Source organism: Martes martes, assembly GCF_963455335.1.
Source record: "Martes martes genome assembly, chromosome: 9".
NCBI lineage: Eukaryota > Metazoa > Chordata > Mammalia > Carnivora > Mustelidae > Martes > Martes martes.
Genome location: NC_137896.1, coordinates 89,747,458 through 89,770,188, shown reverse-complemented (window position 1 = coordinate 89,770,188; position 22,731 = coordinate 89,747,458). Strand labels below are relative to the sequence as shown.

The 22,731-nt window shown below is 43.6% G+C and overlaps 2 protein-coding genes across 3 annotated transcripts in view; one reads left to right on the top strand and one right to left on the bottom strand.

Annotated features, from left to right (window-relative positions):
- The window catches only part of SLC4A5 (solute carrier family 4 member 5), a gene marked incomplete at both ends in the record, with an annotated part of 81,842 nt that extends 75,423 nt beyond the window's left edge, over positions 1 to 6,419 (top strand). Inside the window, 3 exons of one of the 2 annotated variants that reach the window (XM_080814687.1) lie at positions 1,146 to 1,298; positions 4,227 to 4,294; positions 6,254 to 6,419. In XM_080814687.1, coding sequence (XP_080670813.1) covers positions 1,146 to 1,298; positions 4,227 to 4,294; positions 6,254 to 6,419 — 387 coding nt within the window. Of the gene's footprint in view, positions 1 to 1,145; positions 1,299 to 3,093; positions 3,179 to 4,226; positions 4,295 to 6,253 lie in introns of those variants that run through there. The other variant, XM_080814688.1, reaches the window with a different exon arrangement.
- Positions 6,420 to 8,962: 2,543 nt separating this feature from the next.
- MTHFD2 (methylenetetrahydrofolate dehydrogenase (NADP+ dependent) 2, methenyltetrahydrofolate cyclohydrolase) lies at positions 8,963 to 21,927 on the bottom strand. The gene is made up of 8 exons (XM_080814686.1): positions 21,764 to 21,927; positions 16,574 to 16,758; positions 14,875 to 14,997; positions 14,310 to 14,462; positions 13,743 to 13,850; positions 12,041 to 12,133; positions 11,518 to 11,643; positions 8,963 to 10,157 (listed from the first exon to the last, which is right to left on the bottom strand). Exons 1-8 carry the CDS (start codon positions 21,862 to 21,864, stop codon positions 9,994 to 9,996), a joined length of 1,053 nt encoding a protein of 350 aa, XP_080670812.1. The 5' UTR covers positions 21,865 to 21,927; the 3' UTR covers positions 8,963 to 9,993.
- Between the last annotated feature and the right edge of the window lie 804 nt (positions 21,928 to 22,731).

Here is a 22,731-nt window from a genome sequence, read left to right as displayed (position 1 = left end):
ATACCTAAAATTCCCTCATGGCATTTTTTTTTTTAAGAGAAAGAAAGAGAGAGAAAGAGCGTGTGTGCGACCGCAGGAGCAAGTGGGAGAGGGGCAGAGAGAGAATCTTAAGCAGGCTCCATGCCTGGCACGGAGCCCAACGGGGGCTCAATCTCACAACCTGGGCTGAAATCAAGAGTCAGACACTTAACCCACGGAGCCACCCAAGCGCCCCTGCCAGGCCATTTCTATGCAGACAGTGCCTCTTCCTACCCCTGCCCCTCCCTAGCAACCACTAATTTGTTTTTTAAGACTAATTTTTAAGACTCAGGTCTGTCCAGCTCTCAAGCTCTACTTGCTCCCAAGAAGCAGGTCAGTGAGGAACCAGAGTTAAATCCAGCTGGCTCGTTTTCTTCCTGACTTCATTTAGTGGCCTGTTCTTGGTAGTGAAGGGACAATATTTATAACTAGTTACCCTGGGCCCATGGAGTTAATTATTACAAGGCCAATATTTAATCCTTCCCCAAAGCACACATTTTTTCCCTTTTTGTGTATGCTCAGCAGAACCAAACTTTCTAGACTTTACTGTAAAAATTCCCAATATTCCAGAACATGTTATTCAGTGTACTTTATACTTGTTAACAGAGATTGGCAGCCCTCAGAAATAGGGACAGATGGACAGTGGGCCTCAAAGCATGATCTCTGACCCAGAAGTATCAACATCTCCTGGGAGACTTGTTAGAGATGCAGATGCTCAGGCCCCAGACCCGCTGACTCAGGACCTCTTGGGGGGAGGTGGAGGGGTGTCCCCTAGCAGTGTATGGATTAACAAGCCCTGTGGGTGTTTTGATGGAAGCTCAAGTTTGAGGATCACTGATTTAAAGAATAACTGTAGTAGTTCTGTAGCCCTCGGTCTCTGCCTGGCTCCCCACTTCAGCTGTCACAGGCTCTGTCCCCTGGCTCAATGGTAGGCTTTGCCACTCCACTGAGGAAGGGCCAGTTAAGAGGAACCAAGATGGGCAGGTGGTAAATGATGGTTTGTCGGAGCTCTGAGATGGCTCCAAAGATACCAGAGAAAGTCCCTAAATACAGCTGACTGAGGGAGAAAAAACAATGTCTGAGTTTGGGGCCTTGATCTCAGGGTTTTCTCTTAACTCTCACCACAGATCCTGGGCCTCATCATTGTTCGAAGGCTTCTGGACCTCATCTTCTCCCAGCATGATCTGGCCTGGATTGACAACATCCTTCCAGAAAAGGAGAAGAAGGAGACAGATAAAAAGAAGAGAAGGAAAGGGGCCCATGAGGATAGTGACGAGGAGGTGGGGAGGATGTGAGCCCAGGGCTGAGGGAAGCGAAGAGACCCTTCCTCCACTTCTGCCCAGGCCAGGAAGAGGGTGGGCTCTCAGGTGGCCAGCTATGATCACCTGGGCCTAGTCCGGGATGAGCTGAGTCTCCTGCCTGTGTTGGTGTGGGGTGCTGAGAGCTTGTCTGCTTGTGGGAATAGCCTCAGAATGAACCCCTCCCCCAACCCGGGGAAAGGCTGTTTGCCACACCCATTCATTCTCAATTCTGTGAGCTCCCCGGGCTGTTACCAACAGCAGTTCATGTCCTTGATGAAACAGGGCAGAAGACCCGGCTCAGTCATGGGGGAGGTTATGAGGACTAACCTCCAAAGAATGGAGCAGGTCTTAGGGGAAGGGTCTGATGGACACCAGTTAGTAGATTGGACTCCTAGACAGGTGGAAGGACTAGGAACAAGGTTTGCTTGGCCTGCCCTTGGGGTATCAGGGAAGAAGGTGGGGAGAGAGGCAAATGTCCTCACTGAAAGGAGAATGGCTGCATTCCCCAGATTCTGGGGACCACCTGGTTGCCCCATCTACCCTTTTTCTCTCATGCTTCCTCCCCATCCCACCTCTAAAACACTCGGAGTCAACAGACAGGAAGCCAGTCCAGAACTAAGAGTAAGTCACAAAATGTGAAGCAGAAAGATCACCTAGTTCAAGTACTCATTAGAGATGATGAAACAATCCTACAAAATGGAAGTGGCTAAATTTAGACATATGGCTAAATGTCTAAAAGGGAATTAAAACTGTTCCTGACTTTTAAAAAAAAAGTTTTTTTTATTATTTAAAAAAAATTTTTTCACTTGAGAAAGAGAGCAAGAGGAGGGAGAGGGGCAGAATGAGAGGGAGGGGCAGAATGAGAGGGAGAAGCAGACTCCCCACTGAGCAGGAAGCCCCATATGGGGCTTGATCCCAGGACCCTGAGATCATGCCCTGAGCTGAAGGCAGATGCTTAACCAAGTGAGCTACCTAAGCGCCCTTTGTCCTGACTTTGATCACTTCCAACATGCTAAGCTGCCCATGCCATCTAGCAACACACCTGGCTCCCGTTCTGGGTCTGACCAGAACCCACATCCCTGCATCCACCTGGAACTCTTCTAGTGATTTTTGCCCTTTGCAGATCCAAGTTCATAGGCAAATCCTTGCTGACTGGTGGCAGTCAGACCATCTTCTGATGGTTGTGATAGACCCAAATTGCCCTGGTCCTTAACTGCTTTCCTCTTCTAGGTAGAAAGAGGCCCATCATTCATTCACATGTTTTTCATTGATGATTTAGATGGTTTGCAAGGACAGGCCTTGAGAACAAAGAAACTGAGAGTCTAAGTGCCTTTTAAAGACAAATACTTACTCTTTCATTGATTCACCCAATATTTGAGTGGCTACCATGTGCCAGGAACTATTCCAGGGTTGGGGGAAAGCATGATACATTCAATGGAAAAATGGGACTCAATTTGCACAAATTCATTCTCTACGTCTTTACAGCAACACCAGCTATTGTGTGAGATTCACTCCTGAGATTGCTTACTACAATAGTTGACACTGTTCTGATCAATAATGTTCCTGCAACAGTTCTGTCCAGTTTAGGACAGCAGGCTATGATCACCTCCTCAGTGAGCCCCAGAGTGTTTGCAGCACCCCCTAACTGTTTAGACTGGATGTAGAGAGGATGGTGGTTGGCACATTGTGGATGCGTGTAATTTCCATCTTGGCAAGAAAGTGAAAGCTGTTGTATTAGTGGTGTTTATCAGCTTTTCCCACTATTTCTCTCCAGCCCCAGTTCCCTTCTCCCTCAGTTATAAAGATTCCCATGGAAAGTGTCCAATCAGATCCCCAAAATGGTATCCACTGCATTGCCAGTAAGTAAACACATGGTGTCTCTCCCTTCCTATTTACTACTAATTCTCCACCTCTTCCTCCAAGGAATTTCCATCTTTAACTCAGGGGGACCTAATGGTCTTAGATGCTAGAAGACTCCTTTGGTAGGCAGAGTTCAGTGAGAACTGGGCCCCAAGGATTCGGACTTCAACCAATGGAATCCCCAAATCAAACCCTGCGAGTTCAAGCTTCACTTCCATTTAGGCAAAGCCCCTCATTCCTTCCATTCCCCTTGTGCCTCCGGAGGCCTGTGGCGCCACCTGGCCCTCCCTTGAATTGTTTCAGACCACACCAATCCACACATGACCCACTGAGCCTCCCATGCTTTCCAGTAGTTGTTGAAAATGATTGAGGGTTCAAATCCAAGCTGAGTTGTTCCCTTTAGAGAAACAGGTAGCATAGCATTTGGATCACAAATTAGCAGGGAAGACCGTAGTGGTTGGGCTGATTCAGTATGAACAATGAGCACCTTCCTCCTGCTGAAAGGGAGGCTGCCTGTAAGCATTGCTTACAAAGATCCTGTGGGGTTCTGTGGCTACCTTTACGCCCTCCCAGCTTTGGTCCCCTACTAGAGGACAGTCCTGTTATCAAGACCATAGCCTATCCCAAGTAATCAGGAAGCTCCCACTTGAGTCCCGACCTTGGTGTTCCTAGCGTAGGGCTTGCCACTTTCCTAAAAGGCCCAGATTAAGATTTTGTCAGGGGATTCCTTGAGGGGCTTCTCATCACTCTCTCCGTCATTGGTACCTCTTCTTTTTTAGTTGCTAACTCTCCTTCCCCTTTGTATACTTCCATCACCCATTCTCACTCTGCCCTGGCCCTGCCCCACACCCACCTATCCTGGCTGAGAGCCCTCTGGGGAAGGAGTAACTGAGCAGAAGCCACCCATGAGGCCCCTGATTTCCTCTTGCGTAGTGTTGGCTGTGGGGATTGGAGAAGAGGAAGACAAGGGGGAAGAACTGGAGAAAGGTCTTCTCCAGTATCATCCTTAAACTGGCTCCACAATTGATGTTTTAATTTTCCTGCCAGGAAAAAGATCTTCCAGTTGGAGTTACTCATTCTGATTCGTCCTTCAGTGACTCAGAACTCGACCGAAGGTAATGGCCATGAAGTAGACTCCTTGGGTATTAGAGAAGAGACTAAGCAGTGGCCAGGAAGGCGGAGGGGCTAATTTCCCAGGTTAGCCAGTGTCTCCGGAAAAGGCCTTTGCTCGTCCACCTTGGGAGACAGAGGGGTTTGGACCTGATTATTGGTGCCAAGAAACAAATCTGTCCTCTTACTGACATAACATGATTACAGTACACAAAGGTGTTCTACTTTAGAAAAGGAATCACAGAATACTATGTACAATTAAAAACACTGGGGAAAAAAACAACAGAGAAAAACTACACATGACTTAAGCATGTATTATTGATTGCCAGGATAAATGAGCCCAAAGATCACACCACCAGGTACTCCAGGACTATGTGGAATAAAGTAACAGCATGGTTAATTAGCAAAGGTCAGAAACCTAACTAAATATCAAAGATTAAGTGGAGTGTGCGACTTCTGATCTCAGAGCTGTGAGTTCAACCCCCAGGTTGGGTGTAGAGATTCCTTTAAAAAAAGAAAAAAAAAAAAAGTAAATGGAGAGAATAGTCAAAAAAGATCCCCAGCCGTTTCCAGGGCTCCCTGTGCCAACTGTGATACCTTAGTGTTCTTAATGAGAAGCCAGGAAAAAAGTGGACAACTTGATGACTGAAAACAAGGAGGGCTCAAAAATGGAAGAGAAATCCAGGGGCAAGAAAGTCAGCCTCAGCTATTACTGGGGAAGACAGTAGGGTGCTCCTACATGGTGCCCTAACCTGGATGGGCATCACTGTACTACATCACACATGAGCAAGGCATAGTCTATCCCAAGGCTATAGGGAGATAAACCTCCAGATTTAGATGCACTCATCCAAGAGATTTTAGAAAACATGCACGAGATCGTCTGAGTTAGAAGTCAAAGCTGTTACCACATTGCCAAGATGAGAAGAGAAACCCCATAACGAACCCCGCCCCCCCAACCAAGTAGCAAACCCAAGGCCACTCTAGCCCAGGAGTGTCACAGGGCTAAGTTACATCCCTGCCTGCCTTCTCATCCCACCTCCCCAATCAGGGTCCCTACACCATTACATGAATGCCATTGATTTTTATATATAAAGGTGTTGGGAGAAAAGCAGTCTATCCCAATTTTTTAGTTTTAAGTAGCCTACACCAAATTGAACCTCTAACTGCCCCAATTTCAGTCCGTGGAGAGAAAATATGGACCAGGGTGGGTCATTTCCAATACAAACTTGGTACAGCTTCACTGGTGTCTTACCAGCTCTGTGTAAGTAGGTGGGACCAGAGAGCACTGAACAGGATTCCATTTCAGTGAAGGAAAAGGCTCAGCAACATGATCTAGTTTAACAAAGATTAAGCATCTGAGGTCTACCAGGCATGATGCTTAATCCCTGGGAGCCAAGAGACAGGCCTACAAACAAAGACATACAGCTCCGTGTGCCGAGAACAAGGGAGTACATGTAAGAGAAAGCAGCGTCTAGGGGAGGGATCTGCCTTATCTGGAAAGACGAAGAACAATAAATAGGAGACTGCCAGGTACACAGAATAAAGAAGAAAAGTGAGAAAAGAAGGGCATTTCAGGCAGTGAGCACATGCCTGAAATACCATTTGAAAATAGACACATGGCGAGGACTGCTGGGCTGGACGGGCAGTCAGACTAGAAGTAACCAGGAGTGCAAACATAAAAGGCCCCGACTGGCCAAACTAAGGAGCTTGGATTCTATCTTCACACGGCTGATCCCGAAAGTTCACCTTGGCGGTCATGTGAAGACCGGGCAGAGACTCCCGGCGAGACTACCTCAGCAAAGCACAGTGAAGGCCAAGCAGAGAGGCTGCGGCTTGTTGCCATGACGTTAAGAGTTCATAAGCAAGGACAAAACGACTTGCTTTAGAGCCCTGCTCTGGGGGATAGCGTGGAAAACACCGAGGACTGGATCAATCACTCTCCCTTCCCTCTTTTTCTCATTCAGCATCACATTGCACTTCAGAATTTCCTGTCCAGCTTCGCCTGCTTTCAACTATTCACAGAGCCCAGTGTTCATGGTGCCACAGGTGAAGATAGAGATGGAGTCCGACTGTGACCTTACAGACGCGGACAAATACGGAAGAGAGACTGACGGCGAGACCACCCTCTAGGATGCAGCTGCCCCTGGACAGGGCTTCATCTTCACTGTGGGAGGACACGGTTGCATCTTCACTGTGAGGCCTGGGTCAGGCCCCTGAACTTCTCTGAGCCGGTTTCCTTATTTGCCGAGCAGATGGAGTTATTCCACTTGCTAGGAAACTGATCTATGGGTGAAAAGTACTACTTACGTGCAAAGCTGTCTCCTTCTTTCTGTAGTTATAAAAAAACAACCAATATAAACATAATACCTTATTTTAAAATGCAGTCCAGGATAGAAATTATAACGTTTCTTGAAATGAAAATGATGCTTGCCTCCCAAAATATAGCTAAGATAAAGGGAGCAATAGTAAATTTTTATTGAAACAAATACCAGTTAGATTTTTTTTTAAGCTTAGATTTTAAAGTATCTAGAAGGTCTTGAAAAAAAACCATTAAAATGCTCATACTTCAACAGACCAAAGTTGGAAAATTTGTTCTGCAACTTGACACATTAAGAAATACGTAAAATGCCCTATCTCGTCTTCCCATCTCATGCAGCTTTCTAAAGCTCCTACGGCAAGTCTACGCCATCTGCACGGGCTCTAGGCCCAGGGCCAGCACGGAAGTGTGACTGGAGCTTCCCCAGACTGAAAAGCCAGTGCCCAAAGTCTGCTAATGGAAAACCAACGCATGAGAACGGGCAAATGTTTTCAAAATAAAATTGTTCTTGTTAAAATGAAACTCCCAACCACATTATGTCCACAAAATGATCCTTTAAATTAGTATCACTGGTTTTTCACAACCAGAATAAGACTTCTTTCTACTCTTGGGTTGGTCCTTCCTCCAAGTTTCCAATGACCTTGCTCCCAAAGTCAAACTCCCACCCACAGGACCACTGCATGTTAAGCAGTGCTAATGTAAAATATTAGATTATAACTTTGCAGTATTAGATTAGTACTTTAAAGGAATGATTGGAAGTTGGATAGATTAATAAGTCATTAATAAGGAAGCAAACCTTGTCCTCACAAAACTTATCAGTCTATTTTTAATCCCCACTTAACACCAACCTTGTTTATTTAACACCCACTATGTGCCTGACAGCCACAGTGCAGCTGACATTTACTTTCTCCAAAACGACTACAGATTTCAATCTTGAGGAAATCACTTTGGTTAGTTACTACATTTACTCACGGTGACCAAAGCAGGTGCTTTTCTTCTTCACTCTTTTCTGTTTTTTAAAGACAAACAATACTAGATGATTAACACTTTGGGTATGAGGACAGCCAATTGCGCCTGCAATCCTCAGAGCTTCATACAGTGCCTGGTCCCTAGAAAACTATGTTAAGTTAAATCTCAGAGCTCCCTTCTAAGGGATACTGTCAAGAGATAAAGCCCTACACCTCTCCTGCTTGTACTGATCGCAGCAAAATGACTTAGCTGCTCTCTAACCCAGAACCATCACTTGAATTTAAGGATAAATTCTCCATCTTCAGCTGCACCAATCCTGGAAGATCTAACAATCGACCCTTAACATTTCAGTTTTAAAAGTTGGTAGATTTCCAATAGTACTTTGTCCAAATTAAACTGTAGAAATGTTATGGATTCAGAATAAATGTGCTTGATTAATCAAACAAGTTGGAAACTACAATGTTAATTTTGTTTTTGTTGTAAATTGATCACTGTAATTTTCACCTTATATGTCATTTATATTTTGTATATACATGAACATTTTAATTTTGACAGCTCTTAACAGGTTGACATATTGTTACTTCTCCATGTCATAGGTCAGAACTTCTTTCCACTTGCAATTATAATTCAATAAAACTTAATCCTGCCTGCTCATCTTGCTCCATGTTTAATAATTTAGTCAGCAAACATGGGATATGGACATGAGCTGAATCTCGCTTACAAAAACATCTCCGGCAAACTATCCTCTTTCATACCCAGGAAACTATCAAAAGAGTAAAGTCAGCTGGCAGAAGAACAAGGAGGAAGTCAGCTCCCCATTGTTCTTTTCTTTCCACCTCAAGCTGCCTGGAGCAGGAGGATCTGTCTATCCAAATTACATCCCTGCCTACCTTCTCATCCCACCTCCCCCAAATACTCAGCCCTGGTAGAGAAGAGAGAATACACAGGGACTATCCCAGCCTCAAACTGTGCCCAGCAAATACCTTCCAATCTGTCAAATCAAACATACACATTGAAAAAGAAAAAATAATTGTATAGAAAGCAGGGAGCAGGGCGTCTGAAGGGGGATTGTCAGCAGGCACATCAAGAGGTCCTCTGTAAATCCAACAATGTGTAAATTCAACTTCGTGGTTTAGAAAACACCCGGAATAAGCCTAACCACTTAAATGAATCTTGCAGATTAAGCTCCTAGCTTGGCACAGCCTGGTGGGACATCAGACTGAAAGGACTAGACTGGTTTCTCCACAGCACTTTGTTTAAGGCATAGGATTAGGGGTTACCAAATATAGGAATACTGACATCTGTTACATCCAATCAGAAAGATTAACTATGATTAGGTCAAAACTAGAACAGAGGCGGGAAGATACAGTATTTCGCAGAACTCATTCCACACCAGTCAGAAGTGTTTTATTTAATAAAAAAAAAAAAAGGCAAAACAAACAAAAAACCCTTTTAATCAGAAAGTCTGATTAAATTCAATATGAACTCAAGTTCTCAAAAACCCATTGGGGAAAGCCAACAGGTACATCAGAGAAAAAGCAGGCAGCTGCTAACAAGTCTTTGGTGGAAAAGTAAGTTGCATACTTAAACAGGCTGCCCTAATCCTAATGATTATCAAGCCCAAGTTTTGTTTTTCAAAAATAGGTTTCAAGATATCCCGAGGAAACCAATATAGACATCCCCAAGAGTACAAAGATGTAACAGTGAATTTTAAGGATAGAGGAAAAGCCAAATATGACAACACACAAATAATCTATAAAATAAAATAAGCCTTTCAATCTTAGAGGAACATGGGAAAGCCTCGTGAATATAACACACATGGGACGAGGACTGACAGCACGTGGAACTACCCTAAATATTTTCCCAATGACTAAGCCACAGAATGACAGCTCAGGACACCATTCACATGTAGTTTTACATACTATAGATATGTAAATTACAGTAATTTTTTTTCTACTCAATTATCATTTCTTCCTTTTGACTTTTTCCCTAATTTTCTCTAGCAACATTTTTCCTTTGGTTTGACTAGTTGAACTCAAAAGGTTTGGAACCTAAAGTGAGTATCAACTCTTATTGGAATAGCACTTGGGAAATGCAATCCTAGAAAAGGCAAATTTTAACTGAAGTGGCCTGACAAAGTTAAGCACCCGATCTTACTGGGGCGATGTCCTCCCCATTTGTCACCAGGTGAAGTGCTTCTCTTGGCCGGCTCAGACGACCTAGCCGGAGGCCGGCGTGCTCCGTGGTGAGGTATGGCAGAGCCACACACACAGACGCCCACCCAGTTCAGCTTTCAATAAATACAAAGCATCATTTTAAACCATTTCAGTAAAATAAATAAAAAATATTGCATTTCTATTGGCTTGTTTTGCCTCTTGGACTGGCTTGGAGTGATGTTTTTGACAGAAGACGCAACAGTTAACTAGTTGCTACTCCACGCTCCTTAGGCTTCAATACTTCCTGATCTTCAAGCCTCAGCACCTTCTTTGCAGCAATAATGGTATTCTTCATCAGCATTGCCACGGTCATGGGACCAACACCCCCTGGGACTGGAGTGATGTAACCAGCTTTCTTTCTGACTCCTACATAGAAATAAGACAGGTATGCTCTGCCTTAATTCTGGCAAAGGAAATGTATGCATCTTAACGTACCATGGAAGAAGCATCCAAAGAAAAACCAAGAATATACATAAGCACCTTCATAAGCCTCAAACTCATTAAAAAATAAGTCATATCTATATTACTTAGGAGTAAAGGCTTTCGAATATACTAAAAAAAGAACATTCATGTAATAAGAGTTGTTCAATGAATATTTATACATCTAAATGACCTATAATTTACCATCCAAACTTTTCCTTCATATAGTTTAGGGGGCGCCTGGGTGACTCAGTAGGTTAAGCCTCTGCCTTTGGCTCAGGTCATGATCTCAGGGTCCTGGGATTGAGTACAGCATCAGGCTCTCTGCTCAGCAGGGAGCCTGCTTCCTCCCTCTCTCTCTGCCTGCCTCTCTGCCTACTTGTGATCTCTGTCAAATAAATCAGTTTAGAAAGAAAAACCTCAAGGGGTTAACTACATGTGAGATATAACTATAATTATTATATTATTAATATAAACATATTACCAATTAATACCTACCTACAACATTTTCTTACTTTTACTCTCTTATTTGCTATTATTTGACTATATTTATTTAACTATACTGTTTGCCCAAGCAACAAAGCAAAGTAATTTTCTGGAAAGTGAGAAGTAAGATTTTTTCTAACCTAATCTTAAAGGAAAAATACTTAGATACTTAGGCTTGTGTCTGGTTGCTTTATTAGAAATAGAAAACTAGAAATAGGTTTACCAACCTAAAGTTGAGATAAACATGATAGCTTAAGAACTGAAAGGAAAAACCTACTAGTATATTTCAAAATCCAGGAACGTGGCTCTTTCCTGGATCATTTTTAACATGCCAGGTCTGTGATCTCTTCCCTCAATGTGAAAACGATAAATCTGTTACACCTTCTAGGAGACTCAGTGGTTTCAGAAAGTCAATTCATTAAATTTTCAGACTTGTTAAAAGTGATGAAGTCATTTGAATTATGAAGTAACCTTAAGGAAAGAGCAAACACCTCCCTGAAAAGTTTATACCTGGTCCCCATAATTTTATGATATAAACAACCAAAATGGTCCTAGAATGATGGTAATTTAAGTTTCTCTTAATTCATGTGGATTGCATTTTGAATTACCACAGTAACTCGTTTTTTTTTCTTTTAAGTAATTTCTACCCCCAAGGTGGGGCTTGAACTCACAACCCTGAGATCAAGAGACACATGTTCCACCAACTAAACCACCCAGGTGCCCCAAGAGTAACGTAAGTTAAAAGTAAATGATCTGTCCTAAATGTCCATTAAAGGTACTATTTACTGATTTTATATTTTAAGAAAATTATATCATTTACCTTCAAAATCCACATCTCCAACTAACTTGGGTTTAGCAGTGATGGGATCTTGAACTCTATTTATTCCCACATCGATGACTGCAGCTCCCTCCTTGATCATATCTGCTGTGATCAGATTTGGAATGCCTGCAAACCAGAGAGGAATGAGAGGAATGATCACTAGTCCTGAAAGGAAGATTCTACTTATCAGAGGCTTATCTGATTTCAGTTTTAAAAGACCTGGAAGAACTAATTAGCTTGTTTGATGAAAACCTGTAAAAACCATTAGCCAAGGAACCACTGAAACTTCATACAGTAAACAGACATATTCAGAGGTTTCTGAAGTAACATTCACCCATCAAGTCAAGATTAGAAAGCCAGAAACCAACACCGCACACACGGTTCTCGCCTCATCTTTATGGGCTGCATACAGTATCACGGCTAGAAGAATGGTGAATGGGGTGGCAGGGAGGCAGACAAATTCCAAGCAGTTGCTCTTCACCCCTCTGAGGTGAGGCCTCCCCCGCCTCTCTGGGGTTCTTACCTGCAGCGGACACCACGATGTCGGCAAGAACTGTATGTTTCTTCAGTTGCTCTTTGGGAGTGTGTCGATGAGATATTGTAACAGTGGCATCACCTAGGGATTAAAAAATATATGTCTTTTTTTTTTTTAAGATTTTATTTATTTGACAGACAGATCACAAGTAGGCAGAGAGGCAGGCAGAGAGAGAAGAGGAAGCAGGCTCCCCACTGAGCAGAGAACCCGATGCGGGGCTCGATCCTAGGACCCTGGGATCATGACCTGAGCTGAAGGCAGAGGCTTTAACCCACTGAGCCACCCAGGCGCCCCAAAAATATATGTCTTGATTTCTGAATCAAAACTGAGATTGGATTAGAACCAGGCAACCCATTTTAGAAATTCACCATCTCTGGAAAAATAACTGACTTAATTCGTGTACCATATTTTCTGGACAGCTAAGTACCAGTTACTTTTCAGCAATTAATACCATTTCTTTTTTTTTTTAATTTAAATTCAATCAATTAACATAGAGTGTATTATTAGTTTCAGAAGTAGAGTTCAGTGATTTAGCACTTACATATAGCACCCAGTGCTCATTACAAGTGCCCTCCTTAATGCCCATCACCCAATTACCCCATCCCCCCCACCCACCTCCTTTCCAACAACCTTCCGTTTGTTCTCTACAGTCAAGAGTCTTTTATGGTTTGTGTCCCTCTCTGATTTCATCTTATTTTATTTTTCCCTCCCGTCCCCTAGGATCCTGTTTTGTCTCTTAAATTCCACATGACTGAAATCTTATGATAAATGTCTTTCTCTGACTGACTTATTTCACTTAGCATAATACCTTCTAGTTCCATCCACATGGTTGCAAACAGTAAGATCTCTTTTTTTTTGATGGCTGAGTAATAGTTCATTATATATATGTCACCTCTTCTTTACCCATTCATCTGTCAATGGACATCTGGGCTCTTTCCATAGTTTGGCTATTGTGGACATTGGGGTGCAAGTGCCCCTTCAGATCACTATGTTTGTAACCTTTGGGTAAATACCCAGTTTCTTATAACTTTTATCCCCTCATCCCAACTCTACCCTTTGGGATCACTTAAAATTAAATTTATTTATTCCTTATCCTATTCAACAGTCTTTCATGAATTTTACCTTTCCTAAGCAAAATATCACTAGAATTATTCAAGGTTTAAAAAAATAAGTGTACTGAAAGGTATCTAAAAATGCATAGTTTTGCCATTATTTCTGATATAATCATGTAAGGTCATGATAATCACATGTGATAACTGATTTCTGAGACTTTTTCTCAGACAAATTACCAGAACCTGAGATAATAAAAATTTATAGTCTTATCAAGTCAATCCTTTGCAATGGTCTAAGATATTTTTCTATCAAATGACACAGGATGGGCTACTATGAACTGTTTCTTAGTTCCAACTATCAAAGCCATAACTGAAAATGTCTAATTGCCTACAACCATGCTTACACTCTAAACTCAAATATATTTGAGGCATGTCCATTTCTTACTAGTTCCTAATAAATGAATATAAATGAAGTCTCAGGTGACAGGAGTTCAGCTTCTCCTAGAAAGATTACTCCCCAAATATCTGCTAACAAAATTACAGCAAATACAAATACAAAGTTTAACAAACACAGGACACCTTCTGAAGGTTCCCATATAAGCGAGCAGGGAACACTCTTCTGAAGGCCATTTCCTTACCTCCAGGGCGTTCGTGTGCCCCATCTGTGTGCAGCAGCATCGCAATGGGCATTCCAACATTTTTTGACCTCCCAGCCACAACCACATTCTTCCCTAGGGTTGGAATGCCTATGAAGAAATATATATATTTACATGAAAAGTGCTAGACTATGTTAGAAGGAGCACCAAAGAAGGCAGAGAGAGGGCCTAGGACATGAATCTGACTGTGATAAGCAAGGGAGTTACTAAGCCTCATCAGTCAAGGAGGTCCCATCACTTGCTACACATCATAAAGGCTAAAAGAACATGAGGAAAAGGACCCTAGAAGCTACAAAACATTACATGAGTGTGCACTATCAATGCAACGAAACCTTACATTTCCTTTACGGAGGCTTCTAGATTAAATAGCAACAAAGTCAACATAGGCAAACAATCAAAACAGGCAACCGCAGGGAGAGGCGGGCTTCAGGGGCAGGACTGGAGGACGTGTGGCCCAAGTGTCCACTCTGCGACTGCAGGCACTGTTACCAGTGGCGAGTACTGGTTTCATGATACTAACACAGACATACAACTATGGGATATACCTACCAGTTCGCTTAATTATTTCCCAGACACCCCATGGCGTAGCCGGTAACATGGAGTACTGGTCCAGACACATTCGCCCTACGTTAATTACGTGAAAGCCATCCACATCCTTGTCTGGGGAAACAGCGTTGCAGATCTTCCGCTCGTCAATGTGCTCTGAAACAGAGAGGAGAGCAGCAGCCTGAAGTCACTGTCACATAGTTTGCACCACCTGACACCAGCTGAGCTGGTTTATCACGCAAACCTGTTCTATCCCAAGACTTGCCTCCGTGATCGACTTCTTCATCTGCACAGAAGGAACACACACCCAGCAAAGCCAAATGCCAATATCAAAGGCAGTATCCTCTTCTACAGCTGCTTCCCTCTGCTGCCATTTTGTATCAAGATCTCAACCCCGAGTCAAGGAGGAATTGGTATTCTGTGTAGGTCTGTGCATACCTAATAAAATATTCACTCTCCCGAGTTTACCTCCCCTTTAAGACAAACCCATAAGGGGCCGGGTGTATAAAGTAGCTAAGCATCCTCTACTCCTCAGAAATCATTCTAAGTGATAGAGTCCAAAACTCACCTGGAAGAGGCAGCTGAACAAGGAGGCCATCTACATCGTCATCATTATTTAGTTTATTGATTAAAATCAACAGTTCTTCCTCTGAAACTGAAGCTGGTTTCACAATTGTCTCACTGTTGATTCCTATGAGAAAATTCCAAGGTTAAAAAAGAAATCTTGGGGCGCCTGGGTGGCTCAGTGGGTTAAGCCTCTGCCTTCGGCTCAGGTCACGATCCCAGGGTCCTGGGATCGAGCTCCCCATCGGGCTCTCTGCTCAGCAGGGAGCCTGCTTCCCCCCGCTCTCTCTCCCTGCCTCTCTGCCTGCTTGTGATCTCTGTCAAATAAATAAATAAATAAAAATCTAAAAAAAAAAAAGAAAAGAAAAAAGAAATCTCGAGCATTTAACGAGCAACGCTATGCTGCTTGCCATGGTACTGTAACACAGAGGTTCTTTATCACACCCAATGCTGGTAGCTAAAGAGCCTGGATCAGTTCTCAAAGCACCCAGAAAAGTAACTTCACAAATATGCACACTAGAGAACATTGGCTTGACAATTAGTTACATTATTCTACACTATCCTCATGAACCTCAATTTAGACAAGGAGACTGAGGCTCAGCAAAATTGAAACACAAGCCACCTAGTGATGAAGGCAGTCCTTCCAGTTGTGGAGTCCATGTTCTTTCCACTGCACTGTGCTTCCTCCCAGTGTCTTAAAAAGCCACAGCTTGCCATTTTCTAGATGTTCTAAAGCTTTTTCAAAGAAAAGGGCAGGAGGCCTCAATCCTCAGTGATACCAGGGACTCATGGTCTGGTCAGTGGCCTAGACCAGAGGGGAGGAGCCAGTGGTCTCACAGCCTTTCCGAAGGGAAGGGCATCCAGGACTCATACCACCAACCCACAGAAGAGCAGAAGAGGCAGAGCCAAGCCCACCTACCCCAGGTCTACCATCACAGAGTCTGTGGTATAGCAAGACCTCGAACATGAACCTCCCATCATCTGGAACCTCAGTTTCTGCATTCCAAACTCTAACCACTGCATGATTTTTTTAAAGATGTATTTTCATTTATTTTAAAGACAGAGCATGCAAGCAGGGGGAGAGGCAGAGGGAAGGAGGGAGAGAGAGAGAGAGAGAAAATCCTCAAGTCAACTCCCTGCTGAGTGTAGAGCCTGATGTGGGGCTCAATCCCAGGACCCTGAGACCATGACCTGAGCTGAAATCAAGAGTCAGCTGCTTAACCAACTGAGCCACTTAGTTGCCCCTCCTCTGCATGATTTAATTGGCTTTGGACCCAGTTGGTAAAGTAGCCGAAGGCTATTGCCCAGAAGTCAGAGCCATTTCCTTCAAACCTAGGTGTTCTAGGCCATATCACTGAGGCCTCCTTACCAAATCTCAAACATCTCAGCCAGACTCTCATTACTAGTCAAGGAAAGCAAATGTAAACCATGTTCAAGGTCACTTATCCAATGTTAAGACTAAAGACAGAATTTAGCTTATATTCCAGAAGACACTGTGTGTACCAACCACTCCTATTTTAGTCTATAAGCCTCCCCAGCAGATAGGTCTGATTTCTTTATAACCACATTCTGCATACAGTTCAATCCCATTAGCCTCCTGCGCTTGAGCCTTCTAATTAGAAGAAAAAAATCACAACTGCAAACGGAGTTGGTCTCAGATAAACTGCAATCTGACAGCAGTCAGGTCTGCGAGTGACACATACCCACTTCTGCAGCTGCCCGGGTCTTGTTGAGGACGTAGGAGTGACTTGCAGGATTCTCGCCCACCAGCACCACGCTCAGGTGCGGCCGCTTGTTGCCCGACGCCACCCATTCTTCCACCTCCTGCCGCACTTCCTGCTTGATCTGCTGGGCAAGTTTCCTTCCAGAGATGACAACAGCTTCATTTCTGCAGAAGGCAACCACAGTCACAACACCAAAAAGCTTACATTTTTGTGAAAAGTAAAGATTGGACTACCAAAAAAAAAAGTTATTAAATACCCCAAACTTAAAGAGTAGATTAAAATGCATGGTGCCTAAACTGAGGGTCAACGGAAATCTGAAGGGCAGTTTCGAAGTGGCTAATCTGTGTCCAGCCATATGTTTAGGAAGATAAAGCTGACTGAAACAGTTACTATCATTACCCTGAAGTGCGGAGAGGGTGAGTGCCAGCTAGTACTCGGCAAAGCAGGCTCTCCTATCCAGCTGTCTGACTCCAGAATGCAGGCTCTCACCGCTACACCATCCTGCCCCCTGATCATTGACACATTGATAGACCCCCCCCCAAAAAGTTTTCCATTGTTTTAATTTGCATTGTTTTATTTGACCTGTCACCACTATGAGGTTAGTGTTTCTATGTGCTTATATACAATTTTGTAGTTTGTGTTTTGCCTGTTATTAGCATCCAGCCATATATTTTGAACCATTTCCCAGTTAAGTCAATTGGCTTTTAATTTCTATGATGCTTTTAAATATATAAATTGTGTTATGCAATTAAACCAACAGACTATGTTCTGGACAGGTCAGACCTCAAAATTACCATTGCTCCCCATAGCCCTCCTGGAGAAGACATTCCCAGTAAGAAGAAGGAGGTTCCATCCCATGGGTGGCAGTGTGCTCTACCCCAAGACCCCAGTGACCCGCCCACAGCTGACAGACCAGGAGTGAGTATCTGCCGCTAGGACAATTTCTAAGCTGGCCAGCGGTCCAGCTGATGTATAAGCTCAGTGCAACAGGGGCAGTGATAGTTAACCAGACTGGGAAGAGCTTCTCCCTGAAACATATTCACACACTAGAACCATAGAGGACCTGCTGGTGGGAGGAGCGTTAGAAAGACATAGAAAAAAGTAGAGACAGAGCGGTGAAACCCAAAGTAGGACAGAGCAAGAGATGGAAACTGCTACTGATGGGGCAACGAGAAAACTCAGGGTCTAGAAGAACCTCCAGTTCCCAAAACCATGTTCTGATCTCTGAAAGATCACTTCTTCCCCATAAGAACTGTTTATGCAGCTCTTCCTGGGTTCTAATGTGGAACATTCCTGGTTTCTTATTTCCATATATGTCCTTGTAATAAAGTTCCCAATACTTAATTAATGTAGGATGAGTATCTGTTCTTTAAGCATAAAGGTCTCAGTGGAAATGTCTTTCCCTTTAGTTTTCTTTCTGTCCCCACTATGAAGAATGAAGAATGAAGAATGAAGAATGAAGAATGCTTCAACCTCAAGACCAAAGAGACACACAATTATCTGAAATATTGAAAAAATTTCCCCTTATAGTACATATTTAATTCTCAGGGATAACACCAAGATACTGGTTATCTTGTATGGTCAGATATGATTCATTCTTTTTTTTTTTTTAAGATTTTATTTTTAAGTAATCTCTACGCTCAACATGGGGCTTGAACTTACAACCCCCTGATCAGCAGCTGGACGCTCCTCCAACTGAGCCAGCCAGGTGCCCCAGGTATGATTCATTCTTAGGACCACTGTTAATTAAAATGGAATTTTAAAGCTTCAACAGCATTTAAACCTTCCATGGTTCCTTTCCATTAAGATTAAATACCTACTTTTTTTTTTTTTAAGATTTTATTTATTTATTTGACAGAGATCACAAGTAGGCAGAGAGACAGGCAGAGAGAGACGGGGAGGCAGGCTCCCTGCTGAGCAGAGAGCCCGATGCGGGGCTCGATCCCAGGACCCTGAGATCATGACCTGAGCTGAAGGCAGAGGCTTTAACCCACTGAGCCACCCAGGCGCCCCAAGATTAAATACCTACTTTGAACCAGATTGAAATGTCTTGGATATAAAGCAGTAATTTTATATCTAAACTTTATATTAATTTGTATTTGTTTCTTGGGGATATTAAAAAGATAAAATTTTATAGCAAACAGTACATTTACCCAAATTTTATATAATGAAAGCAGCATAGCATAAAATATATAATAGCATTTCACATACACCCATGGTATATTAAGGAACTGAAAACATGTTAACATTCGCAAATCTATTTTAGAACTAGAGTTGAAGACTTCATTCAAAGGGCTTTGGACACACACACCTCTGGCAACACTCCTGGGGAATAGCCCCAGTCCAGAAACATATTCCTAACCCTGGAATGCTGCCAAATGAAAGATTACTTTAAAAGAGCTTATGACAGTGATTTATATTCAATAAAATAACATATATAAAGTGCAAGGCATATATATTCAATAAAAATTAATTTCTTACTCTCTTCCTTTGGTTAGATTTATACACACAACACATATTCTTAATATATATATTTACTTACACACTCATAACGATATGTGTGTAAACATATAGACATATATAAATATTCAATAAAGTTTTAAATTGCATTTCCTTAAAAAGTTCCTTTTGATGGGGTGCCTGGGTGCCTCAGTCAGTTAAGCGTCAGCCTTCAGCTCAGGTCTTGATCTCAGGATTGTGTGATAGGGCCCTGTCAGGCTCCACCCTTGTCTCTCTCCGTCTGCTCCTCCCCCACCTCTCCCTCCCTCTCTCAAATAAATAAATATTAAAAAAAAAAAAAAACTGAAAGCAATGAACTTAGACAAAATGGTAGAAGCACATTTGGGTTAAGAATGATCTACTACAGTTAAGAACACAGGGTTCTGGAAGAACCCAGTGTTCCAAGTCCCAAAGGCAGGTTCTGGATGTTATGCCAATAAGGTTTTAAAAAAACTGTCAAAGAGCAACAAGAACCAAAAATAAAGCAACAACACAATGAGTATCTTCTGTAATATCAGCTGTTTTAGCCCTCCTCTGCACATACAACTCTGCAAAATTTGAAACACAGTCCTGCCAGTGAGTCATTACCTAATTTCCCATCATCTCTTTCTGCCAAAGGGCAGATAAAGTAACTGCTACCCCAAAAGAAACAGAAGCTCAGCTCAGTCCCACAGGGAATCCAAAATGTATTAACTATATTAGCTAACACTTATGTAGGAATTAGATGCTTTTCACAGATGTGTTTAATCATTCATTAAGATGACAAATGAGAATAAAATGAGTGAACAGACTAGAAACAAGTCACAAGGGCTGTTCAAGTAAAAATCAGAATTAAAATCCAACTCAGTAGCATCTTTGCCTTCCTAATTCAATAGCTGAGAGCACTGTAATTTTCCATAAAAACAATTATCAGATCCATTTTACAATTCATGATTAAGTTATTCTAGAAAAGGGTTCGGTTATCTACTAATTAATTACACACAAAGAGGGATGGAACTAACATCTATTAAACATTAGGTATTTTGCTAAGAGTTTTACATGCATTACTCTCATTTACCTTGGGATTATTATGATAACTCATATACAGAGGAGAAAGTGAGGACAGTAGAAACAAGATTCAAACACAAACCTCTGCCTCCAGCCTCCAAAGTCCATTTTTCCTACCCCTAGTCTACTATAGTACTATCTCTCCAACCAACCTCCCTCAAAAGGAATACATGCATACTCATAAAAGATATTACTGTTTTACATTTACTAGGCAGCAGTGATCAAAGCAATACAAGGGAACCATAAATACTACAGTATTGCCTTCAGAGATGTGGAAGCCTACTTGTTCATTCAGAAACGTTAGTGAAAGGAGGGCATTTGTTACTGGAGAGTGAACGAACTGCTCCAGTTTTCTAGATGATGAGTTAGAAGATCTTTACGAATGCCTTCAATCATGAAAGCCACAGGCACACGAGGCCAGAACTTAGGAAGTGAGCAACGGGGAGAACAGACAGTAGTAATGAGGGATGGGGCTGGAAAGGCAGGTCAGGGTCAGAACAAGGAAAGCCCTGAAGGTCCCGAGTCTTCAAGAACGCATTAATCCGCATTCTGTGCTACGACAGCACCTTGGCAATGTTTCTAGTAACATTTTTTTTTTTTTACACTGAGTAGAAAGTACTCACGGGTTCTGCCCTTTGACAGGTGAATTCCACTAGGAAAGAAGACTTACGATCATTTCTGAATTCACACAGCCTAGGGCAGTGACTGGATGAAAGAAGGGGCTGCAGGTACAAGGCTTAGCTCGCTGGCAATGCAAAAGCTCTAAAGATGGGCGAGAGTGCGCGCAGATTTAGGGAGACAAATCACGGGCCCCCAGAAGACTCTTCAACCTAGGTTTAAGAATCGAAGTTTGAGGTCTAAAAAGATCAAGAAAAACCTATCACCTCCCTAAGAAAATGCAAGCAGAGAGCTCTTTCTCTCCTCATCTCGGGAATTTTCCCTTACTCAGCCTGGCAATGAGTAGTTCCGCATGGACCGCATCAAAGCCCTGGTGACCGCAGCACATTTATTATCCTGGGAGGGTAAGGGGCAGCTTGAAGAGCTGCAGGAGCTACATCCACCTCCCGAAGGAGGAGGGAAGTGCGGGTACCCGGCGAGTAAGCCGGATCTGGGATTTCATCAGACTGCACCAACCCAGTCCGCCGCTAGGATCCCGACGCGCACGGAACGCTGCTCATTCAGAGCCCTTCCCCGCGCGCCCTAAAGCGTATCCTCTGCTTGGCCAAGCGGCTCGGCAACACCGCCAAGGGCGGCCCGCAGGTTCTGGCCGGTAACCTCCGTACTGTTCCGCGTAGTAAATCCGGGAGTGCCAGAGCCCGCCTGCGCCTTTGCTCCGCACGGTGGGCCCCGTCCCGCCTACGGACTGGCCCCGAGAGTGGGCGACGCCCCGGGCTGCGGAGACCGGCTACCTCCGAAAGGCGAGCTCCGGGCATCAGACCGCTCCACGGAGCGAGCGCTCAGGTCGCATACTGCGGCCGCGCTCGGCTGCCACGTCGACCCGTCACCGCCCGGGACAGAGATGCTCAGCAGAACGTCCCTCGGCGCCCCTCCGGAGCACGGGCGGCACCCCACCCTCTGTTCCCCTCGGCTTTCGGCGCTGACCCAGCTCCCGGACCCCCTTACCGAACTACCGAGAGGTGGAAGGGGCGATGACGGAGGCGGCAGCTCTGCGCGGGCCGGAGCAGCCGGGTGGCCAACGTGGACACGACAGAAACAGCGGCCATGACCCGCGCCGAGGTCCGCGCCAGGAGAGAAGCGCGCGCGCGGGTCGCGCAGTTATACCGCGGCCGCGTGGCAGGCCCCGCCTCCCGCCCGCACCCATTGGCCCCTTCCCAGGAAAGCCCTGATTGTGATTGGAGCAAGAAGAGCCAGCGGTGAGGCCCTGAAAGGCTCGGAAGCCGCCGTAGCCTGCAGAGATTGGCGGAAGAAGGCAAGCCCTTGCGGAACGCCGCGGGTGTCACGGAAGCCTGGCGGGCCCGAGTGAGAGTTGGTTCATTCATTGCTTGAACGCGCCTACTGTGTGCCAGGCAGCGTAAAAAGTGGGTAAAAAGACATGCAGATAGAAGAATGATGGAGTTAGAAAGAAACCATTTGGCAAAATCATAGGAAAAACGGATCACCGTGGATGTCAAAACAACTGGATGAGGAACAGGGTATGTACTTATCAGGTTGCCAGATCTTGAAGTAAAAATACAAGACACTCAATTAAATTTGAATTTTGAGAAATAATTTAGGAGGAGGAGTCATACTTGTATTAGGGTAGTATTCGATGGTCATCTGCGATTAAAATTAAACTGTATTTTATCTGGCTACTCTTTTTGCATAGTGTCAAAGTATCTCTCCCACAAAATACTTATTAGTAGTAAAGGGGGGAAATTGTAAATTTACAACAGGGAAGCCTGAAAGTCATGACCTTAAATGAGTGATCAAAGTTAACACCACCAGTAATGGAACAAACACGCATTATCATGAAGAGGACACATCACTTCATAACTTTTCACAAGTCTGAAAATTGAATGAAGTGATTTTTTCCTAAACCTTTAAGTCCTCTAAAAACTATTAAAGATTTTTCACTTACACACTGAGAAGAG

Coding starts and splice junctions, on each gene's coding strand:
- MTHFD2 (XM_080814686.1), bottom strand. CDS start 21,864: ATGGCCGCTGTTTCTGTCGTGTCCACGTTGGCCACCCGGCTGCTCCGG. Junction 13,851..14,309: donor GGAAATAATTAAGCGAACTG/GTAGGTATATCC, acceptor ATTTCTTCATAG/GCATTCCAACCCTAGGGAAG. Junction 10,158..11,517: donor TGGAGATGTGGATTTTGAAG/GTAAATGATATA, acceptor ATTTCTATGTAG/GAGTCAGAAAGAAAGCTGGT.